This window comes from Accipiter gentilis, chromosome Z (genome assembly GCF_929443795.1).
Source record: "Accipiter gentilis chromosome Z, bAccGen1.1, whole genome shotgun sequence".
NCBI classification, from domain to species: Eukaryota; Metazoa; Chordata; class Aves; order Accipitriformes; family Accipitridae; genus Astur; species Astur gentilis.
In genome coordinates this window covers 78330598-78339047 of record NC_064919.1, presented here as the reverse complement: position 1 = coordinate 78339047, position 8450 = coordinate 78330598, and the positions used below count along the sequence as shown (strand labels likewise).

At 59.4% G+C, this 8450-nt stretch overlaps 2 protein-coding genes across 9 annotated transcripts in view; both read right to left on the bottom strand.

The window, feature by feature from the left end:
- Nucleotides 1-121: 121 nt before the first annotated feature.
- On the bottom strand, nt 122-5707 carry STOML2 (stomatin like 2). 4 transcript variants are annotated; one of them, XM_049795910.1, is made up of 11 exons: nt 5601-5679; nt 4776-4846; nt 4380-4532; nt 3933-4032; nt 3206-3264; nt 2747-2848; nt 1963-2097; nt 1271-1415; nt 892-971; nt 533-661; nt 122-407 (listed from the first exon to the last, which is right to left on the bottom strand). In XM_049795910.1, the coding sequence occupies exons 2-11, from the start codon at nt 4779-4781 to the stop codon at nt 276-278; spliced, it is 1041 nt and encodes a 346-aa protein (XP_049651867.1). In that variant the 5' UTR covers nt 4782-4846; nt 5601-5679; the 3' UTR covers nt 122-275. The 4 variants fall into 4 exon arrangements, with proteins under 4 accessions (XP_049651867.1, XP_049651865.1, XP_049651866.1 ...); XM_049795908.1 differs by lacking the exon at nt 4776-4846 and having other exon boundaries at nt 5601-5707; XM_049795909.1 differs by lacking the exon at nt 5601-5679 and having other exon boundaries at nt 4776-4941.
- A 135-nt stretch (nt 5708-5842) lies between these two features.
- ATOSB (atos homolog B) overlaps nt 5843-8450 on the bottom strand; it is a 40209-nt gene continuing 37601 nt past the window's right edge. For all 5 annotated transcript variants that reach the window (XM_049795926.1, XM_049795929.1, XM_049795930.1 and 2 more), the window contains 3 exons: nt 8366-8434; nt 7688-7893; nt 5843-7325 (listed from right to left, as the gene is read on the bottom strand). In XM_049795926.1, coding sequence (XP_049651883.1) covers nt 7172-7325; nt 7688-7893; nt 8366-8434 — 429 coding nt within the window. In that variant the 3' untranslated portion in view covers nt 5843-7171. The remainder of the gene's footprint in view (nt 7326-7687; nt 7894-8365; nt 8435-8450) is intronic.

The window sequence follows — 8450 nt, the reverse complement described above, 5'->3', positions numbered from 1 at the left end:
TCTTGGGGATCACTGCACGTCTGTGGGAGCTCCTGGCAGAAGCCTGCTTAGGAGGGATGGTCTGCCTTTGGTGGCAGGCGGTGGGGTCATGGGTCAGGCTCCTGAGCACCGGGGGACATGCTCCAGCAGCACCAGTACCATTTATTACATGATTTAAATCCAAATACAAAATAAGGACCAAGGGAAGAAGAGCGTCTGACCAGGGAGGGTAGCAGGACAGGACTGCTGACAGCCCGGCAGACCCCAGGTGAGTGTGCGGGATCCTCCCGTCCCCGCTAGCTGGAGCTGGCCTGTTCTGCCTTAAGCACCTCCGCGATGGGCAGCTGGGGGTCTTCATGGGCTGGGGGCATGTCGTCCTCGGTCTTTGTGGCTTGCGGCTTGGTCAGCGTGGTGTAGATGCCCAGAGCCTGGAGGGAATGAGAGAGCAATGGGGGGAGGAGGAGAAGGAGGAGGGAAGAGGGCCAGGGCCCCGCCAGGCTGCCACCTTCACCTCCCCCAGGGCAAGAGACGGGGTCCCGCTGACCACACTGACCTGCGCGACCATGTTGGTGATGTCGCCGGTGTTGGCGGGCAGCAGGAGGGTGTTGGACTCTTTCGCAAGCTTGGAGAAGGCGCTCACGTACTGCTCTGCCACAGAGAGAGAGGCAGCGGCGCTGCCGTGCTGGGGAAGAGACAGACGATGCTCAGCGTACCACCAAGAGCTTCATCCGTGCCCCTGTCCCCAGCCCGCCCCGGCTGGTAGAGGCCCCCAAAACAGCAGAACTCCTCGCTCGCTGCTGCTGAAGATGCCAGGGAGTATCCACAAGAAAGACGGGTGCCATCCTGGCCCTGATTTTGCCTCCCCCAGTGCCAGCACCAAAGCTGTGGCTGCCCCGAGGAGCCATCTCTCACCTGCTGTGCCAGAGCAGCTGCCAGGAGCTGAATAGCCTCCGCCTTGGCCCTGGCCTTGACCAGCATGGCATTGGCTTCTCCTGCAATGAACCACAGCAGAATGCACGTCAGAACTGCAACAAAGTGCTTGCAAGGAGAGAATCAAGATGATTTCATGCATGCAAACCCCCTCTTCCCCAACAGCAGCACAACAATACTCCTGCCACACACCTCCTGCTGCTCTGGGCTGCGGGGCAGCAACATGAGCTGGTGCTCAGCCCGAGGGCCCTGGCAGGGAAGGATCAGCGTGGCTGAGGAAGCCTGGCCCACAGACAATGATGCAGTCTGCTCCCTGGGAGCATCGCTCCCAGGCCCCACATGTTCTAGCCCAAGGCACTACCAGCAGCTTTGTTGATTTGTTCAGCCTTCTCAGCTTCTGATGCCAGGATCTGGGCCTGCTTCTGTCCCTCAGCCACATTGATAGCCGATTCCCGCGTCCCCTCCGACTCCAGCACCGTCGCCCGCTTCCGTCGCTCTGCCTCCACCTGCAAACACAGGTCAGACGCCAGCCTGCCACGGGCACACTGGGGAATCCCATCTGAGGGGCAAGCGTAGTGAGGACACACTCCTAAGTCCCGCTTGGGCAAGAGTGGCTTAGCAAAGTATGAGCACACAGCTATAAAACATCGCATGATCCCCGGTGAGGGTTGGTTCTGCTCCTCATGCTGCACAGCCTCTGTAGCCCAGCCCACACCTAACTAGGCAGCCGTTTCACCCTCCTTCCCTTCCAGCCTGGAGACCTGGCACCCAGCTTTTCTCAAGGGGAGACCTTCAGCTCCAGGATTTGCTTCCTACAGAGCCCCATAGGGATTTTAAAGGGAGCTGGCTGGGCTTCTGCGTACCAGGCAGCGGCCACCACCACCAAAATAAGGACGGGAGTTATTTATTCAATAGTTGTACGTTTGCAGACCAAGTACCAACGGGCTTCCCTCACCACAGGAGGGGCCAGTGCTGCCAGCTCTGGACAGATAACAATGGTGTGGCATGGGAGACTTCCCTCTTGTCCCTGACCACCCTCCCAGAGAACCAAACCTGCATCTGCATGGATTCCTTCACACGTGGGGGAACGTGGATGTCCTTAATCTCATAGCGCAGGCATCGGATGCCCCAGCAGTCTGAAGCCTGGTTGATGGCATCCACAATGCTGGCGTTGAGGGACTCCCGCTCCTGGGAGGCACAAAAAAAATGGCAGAGAGAAAAGAAGAGGCACTTAGCATGAGACAGGGGTCAGGAGGGAAACAAACACTCCCCCTCATGGGCCACGTCAGCCAGGAAAATCCATTTCCACAGGCGTAAGGCAGGATCAAGTGCTACCCATATCTCTTGAAGGGGTCACCGTCTCCTAGGGAAGGCAGTGCCCCAAACTGAAACTGCTGGGATACAAACATCTGGTGTACATCTGGATACAAAGATCATCCAGGAATGCCAACAGTTCCTGTTTCTGCCCAGCAAACCCAGCATGAGGGTTACAGCCCCCCCACAAACCAAGTTAGCCAGGACATTCATCGGTGGGCCTGAGCAAAGAGTCACCTACTCAACAGAAATGCAGCTGGACCAGCTGGGTCTGGGCACATGCCACCCATCACCCTTTCCAGCTAACCCAGGGCAGGGTAAAAAAATAGCTCCCATTAAAAAAGAAACCAACACCAAAACAAGACCCATCTCCAAGGTTTCACTGATAGGTCAACTGAAACAGAAGCCAGAAGCCCTCAGAGCAAAGGGTGTTTTGCTGTTAAGCGTTATCAGCCTGGCTGTGCAGACTGCCTTGGCATTTCGAGCGACACTGGCAGCTCCATCATCCACCTCCCCAGCTCACCCGGAAGACTCTGTCGAGGGAGAGTTTGCCAAGTTCAGATCTCATGGTGGTCTGGGCCAGCTGGGTCACTGCATACTCAGGATCTTCTACCCCGTAGCTGGCCTGGAGAGCAGAAGCAAAACAACAGAGTCGGTGGCAGTACCGAGAGGGACCCTCAATGAGGCAGGACAGGCAAACAGGCACTAAGATGAGAAACCTGCACAGACACCCCTGCCAAAGAAAAGCAGGAATCCCAGAGCCTCAGGAGGGATCGGGGTGCTCAGCCCACCCGCCTCACAGGGCGCAGCAAGCTGGGGAGGGGCTGAAGCACACACTGTGGGGAGAAGGGAGCCAGTAGAACCAGAGGAGCGGTGCCCGAGGGGGTGCCAAGGTGGCCAGCTGAGCAGCACAGCAGACACAGACCATGCTGGAGTCTGAAGGTTTGACTCAGGCCAAGTGTTGGTGCAGCAGGGACGGTACCTTGTAGGGATCCATAACCCGCAGATAGAGCACACCATCAATCTGAAGGGTGACATTATCTGCCAGGAGAAAACAACATGTCCTGTTTACTGAAGCAGCAAAGACAAAATATGGCAACGCCCTCTCCCCCGACAGAACTAGCAGAACTGGGCAAGGTCATCCCTTTCCTTTCTGGTGTCAGCAGCATGGCACGGAAGAGGGACTGACTGAAACAGATCTCCTTATCTAAAAGGCTTTGTAAAAAGGACCTTGACATTCCCTAGAAAACACTACATTTTAATGTTTTAATACATAAGAAGCCTCAGGTTTCCAGATAAAGACATTTCATGCTGTAGTTATCTTCATAAACAAAGATTCGAGGGTGGGGGAAAACAAAACCAAAAAGCTTAACGCCAGAATTGTAACCGAGCTGTCCGCTAACCTGATCTGAAGTCTTTTTTACAGAAACACAGAGATTATTTGTGGTTCAACACAGGAAAACATCTGAATAAGGGATTCCTGCCCAGGTGCATTCAACCCAGCAAGAAGGTGCAGCCGCATCCCCGAGGGCAGACAGGACATCTTGGGGTGCCCCTGTGCACAGCACCAGGACTATGGCCAAGCCCATGTCCCCAGGACCAGGGCTGAGCACAGGAGCCTGGGACATGTCCACTCCTCCCCGTGCTCTCCCTTGCTCACCCCAGACGCAGCAGAAGAAACGGGACAGGACATGGAAGCTATTCCTTACCGAGGGTGACAGCTGACTGCTCTGGGACATTAATGACAATTTCTTTGAGACTCTGCACATAACGAATCCGATCCAGCAGAGGGATGAGGAAGTTCAAACCCTGGGAAAAGGGCTGGATTAGATGGCTGAGCCCTCTAATCTGAAGTTTTCCCCCCAGAGAGCTCAGTCAGACTAGCGAGAGCTGTGCAAACAAAGCCCAAGTATGCTGCATGCTGCAGATGCTGCAGGCAGAGCAAACAGGCTTTACACATGGGGAGAATTTAGGTTTCTCAGTGCTTTTAGCAATCCACCAAGGGAAATTAGTCTACAGGCCGTCTAAAGGATTTCAACCTGGAAGAATAAGCACACCCCACCCCACCCCACCCCCAAATCCTCACGCAAAGGATGTGCTTCACTACAGCTTTAGGAACCTGCTGAATCCAGAAGGGGAGAAAAGCAGCTCCTTACAGGTTCAAGGATTCGGTGGAACTTGCCCATCCTCTCCACCACCCAAGCCTCCTGCTGCGGCACAAAGAGCACCCCGATATTCACAGGCAGGCCAGAGGTCAAGCGGCGCGGCGGCTGGGCCACACACGCTGCATGCTTCAGCTGCTGGGAGCGCTGGAGAAAAGAAAAGGAACAGGAAGGAGACCAGCTGCCGGCACCTGGGAACCCAGCACCACCCCTGCTCTCCCATCTGGGATTGCTGCTCACAGCCCCTATAGACCAGGGCAAGAAACAGCTCTGAGGCCCCAAACAAGCCCAGGCTGTGAGGGAACACAGGCTGTCCCCACAGGGATGAGTCCTGGGCCCCAGGATCAGCATGAGTGTCAGGGCCTTCCCCGCAGGCGTAGGGGGGCTCACCCCCATGCTGCAGCTTTCTCCATGTCTCTCATTCCCTCATGTCTCCACTGTGGGGGAGGAATAAAGCCTGCCTGACACCATCAGGGAAAGGAAGGTGTGGGGGGGTCTCTTCTGCCGCACTCAGCCCCCTGTAACCTGGCTGAAACTCCTTCCTCCCACCCCTCTCCCTCACCTCAGTCCCACACCCCCCCCCTTCAGCAGCCTGTCCCTCCCCAGCTAAGGCCACCTCCTGAGCCCCCCCCCCCAAGGACCTGTTTCCCCCGGGCACTCTCTCACCCTTCTCCCCCACAGGCCCCTGACTCCCACAGCTCTCCTCACCACCTCCCATGCTCAGCTCGACCAGCCTCCTCACTGACCCCCCCCCTCCCCCCCGCCGCGCGACACAACCCACCCCTCAGGCCTCCACAGCCCCCCACGTCCATTTCTCTCACAACCCTTCCCCCCCCAGCCCCACCAGCTCACCTCACCGCTCCCGACACCCGGTTTCCCCCGGTCCCCCAACACCACTCCCCCACTAACCTCCCCTCAGTCCCCCCCATGCCCATTCACCCCTAGTCCCCCTCTGAACCGCCCCCCTCCCCCCCGCGCCTCGCTACCCCCTTATCCCTGCCCAGTTCCGCCCAGCCGAGCCCCCACAACCCCAGCAGTTCCCCAGAGCCCCAACACCAGCACCCTCAGCCCCGCTCCCCTCAGCCCGGACCCCTCCCGCACCGGGCTCCCCCAGCCCAGATCCCCCTCCCCCGCCTTCCTCAGCAACCCCCTACCCCGGAACCCCGAGGCCCCCTCACCACCCCGCCGGCCCTCCGAGACCTCCCCCGGTCCCACCTGCAGCAGGCCGAGGCCGGGCCCGGCCCGCAGCCCCGCCCGCGCCAGCATCGCTCCACCGCTTCCCCGCCGCCCCGGAAAGCCTCCCGGAAGACCTTGCCCCTTCCGGGTGCCCCGCCCCTTCCGGGTGTCCCGCCCGGAGCGGTCCGTCCCGCCGCGACAGCCGCTGCCCCTGGTTCCGCCCCCACCCCCACCCCCCTCCCCCGGGAAGCGGCACGGTCTGGTGTGAAGCTCCAAAGAGGCGTTTATTAAATTAGAAACAAGCAAGAAAAGTACCGATACAACCTCCCCGTCCCCGCAGGGCCACGACGTGCGGGACCTGTGGCCAACCTCAGGGACCCGGTGGGGTGAAGTAGGCTCAGGGCCGGTGGGAGTGAGTTATGCCCTGTGTCCGTCCCGTCCCCCGCCTCCGCCAGGCCAGCAGGGCCGGAGCCTCTCGGCAGCCCCCGGACAGGGGAGAGCAGAACCTCGGTCCCCTCGCCCGCTGTGCCCAGAGGCCAGTCGCGACGATCCCTGCACCCCGGGTCTGCCACCGGGCAGAGAGCAACAACGTGAACAACGGGGTGGGCTTCGGTCCAAGTCACAGCCAGCCCCGAGGGCACCCTGGCCCCCCCGGGCTCACTGTCCCATGTAGGCTGGTGTATGGCCTTGTGGAGACCCGTCCCTCTCTTCCTCCACTTTCAGCAGAGGGGCTGGAGCTTCCCAGAGCTCAACCTGGCACTAGGAGCCTAGCGGAGACTCCAGATCATAGGGGTGATGCAGACAAGGGTCAAGCAAGCTCATTTTTCCCTTGCCTCCTGCCCCTCACCTCTCTGACCCACCCTGGCCTTGGCCCGTAGCTCTCAAGGCTACAGCAGGGATAGGCACTCCTCCAGATCACCCTCGAGCCCACTCATGAAGGTCCAGCCCCGCTCCCATTCCACATCCTCTGCTGCTTCTCCATTTCCCAGGGACAAAACTAGGGCTCCTGCCCATCCACCAGCACCAGACCACACTGGATCACATGTAGGCCACCCTCTCTCCCGAGGCTAAGGCGGCCCCAGCCCCAGTTACCCTTGTGGTCCCCACAGCCTTGCCCCAATGCGGGCAGCCCCGCACAGCCCCGGGCCTCATCTGGAACCGGCAGCATGGGGGAAAAAACAGCACAGCACCTCCGCTCCTCTGTGCTCCCAGCAACAATAAATACGAATAAATACAAATTCTTCTGCACTTTCTGCTCCCAACCCTGGGATCAGCAATGGGCAGCCTCACCGGGAGCCCCAGGCCCAACTCTTGCCCCTCCCCCACCAGCAACAGCCAAGTCTCCAAGCTGCAAGCAGCAATGGCAGAACGCTTGGACATGTCCCTGGAGGGCTAGGGCTCATCCCCAGGCCCTTCCCCTCCTGGTGAAGCCCCCTTGGCGACCCCAGCCCTGCTGCAGGGCACAGGGACGGTAATGGTGCTGTTCAGGAGGGCAGGGGCACGTGGGGAGGACAATACTTAAATGTGGTACTTGCTTGCTGGCCCTTTACTCATCTCTCCACAATGTGCTGGGCTGGAGGCTGCACGGTGGCCCTGGGGGATGGAGGTGGTCAGGCCCAGGGCGAGTAACGGGGGTTTCTTGGCATCTCTGTGAAGGATTTCAGTTCATAGGGGATCCCCGAGTCAACCTCAATTGACTTGCGAGAGAAAAGCAGCCGGATGTCATTGTGAAGGTAGATCTTCCCTGACTTGGAGCTGTGAAACCTGAGTGGAGACAAGAGCAGGGCAGAGGGACCTCAGGCTCCCAGGTGTGGGCAGGACAGCCTTGGCGGGGGGGGGGGGGGGGGGGGGGGGGGAGCGCACAAACCCCTCCCCTATTTTAGCCCCTGGTCAAGGTGGCCACGCTCCAGTTGCCTTCAGAGAGACAGAGAACGCTGCCCTTGGGCAGGGTGGGAGCTCTGACCTCCCCAAAGAAGCACCTGGTCCCCACTCCTCCCCAGGGTGAGGGGGTCAGGCTGCTATCACTCCTCACTCTGGCCTGCAGGCTTGGCAATGGCAGGGACACATGGGAGAGGAGCCCAGGGGTGACCCTGGGGCAGGTGTCCATCCCTCCCAGCATGACCTACCTTAGGTGCATCAGGTAGCAGAGGACCCTGCGGGGTCGGCCAGTGCCTGGTGGGTTGCTGGGGGCCATGGTTGCCCATTTCTCCTCCCCCACAGGCACCAGAAAGATACGATGGCGTAAGAAGGTCATGTGGTTGGCTGGCATGTCCTGGAAGTCGTATGTCACCAAGAACATCTTCACCACAGTCTTGTTGGGGTTAAATAAGGTCTGGGGGCAGAGGAGTAGGGGGTGAGATTGGGAAAAGCACAGGAATGGATCTGTAGGGCATGGCTTGGGCATCTGGGGGCAGCGCCAGCAGGGCCAAGGGTCCAGAAAGCCCCACACCAGCCCCAGACGGCTTAGCTTGAGGCCCACAGGCCAGTCCTTTCCACTCACCTCCAATCCTGTGATCCCATCGCATTGCCCCATGTGCAATACATGCTCTCCTGCCGAGACCCCATCTCTCCTCACCAATCTCTTCCTTCCCTGCATCTCCCACCACCTTGTCTCCCTGCTAGCACCCTGCGGACCCTGTGCCACCCTCCGCTGTGCTGTCTTGGTGGCCATGTACCCCCTCTGCACAAGCTTTCTGGCTGCTACCCTGCCAAACAACATAATGGAGCGTATCCACCCTGGGGGGCAACTGGAGCCCACCTGGCCCCCTCCCCATGGTGCTACTGGAGGCCAGGGAATGACTCACCACTTGGATGGTTCCAGCTTTGGGGACATTATAACCCTTCTTTCCCAAGGCCTCCAAGTCAATCACTCCCTGGGGCAAAAGAAAC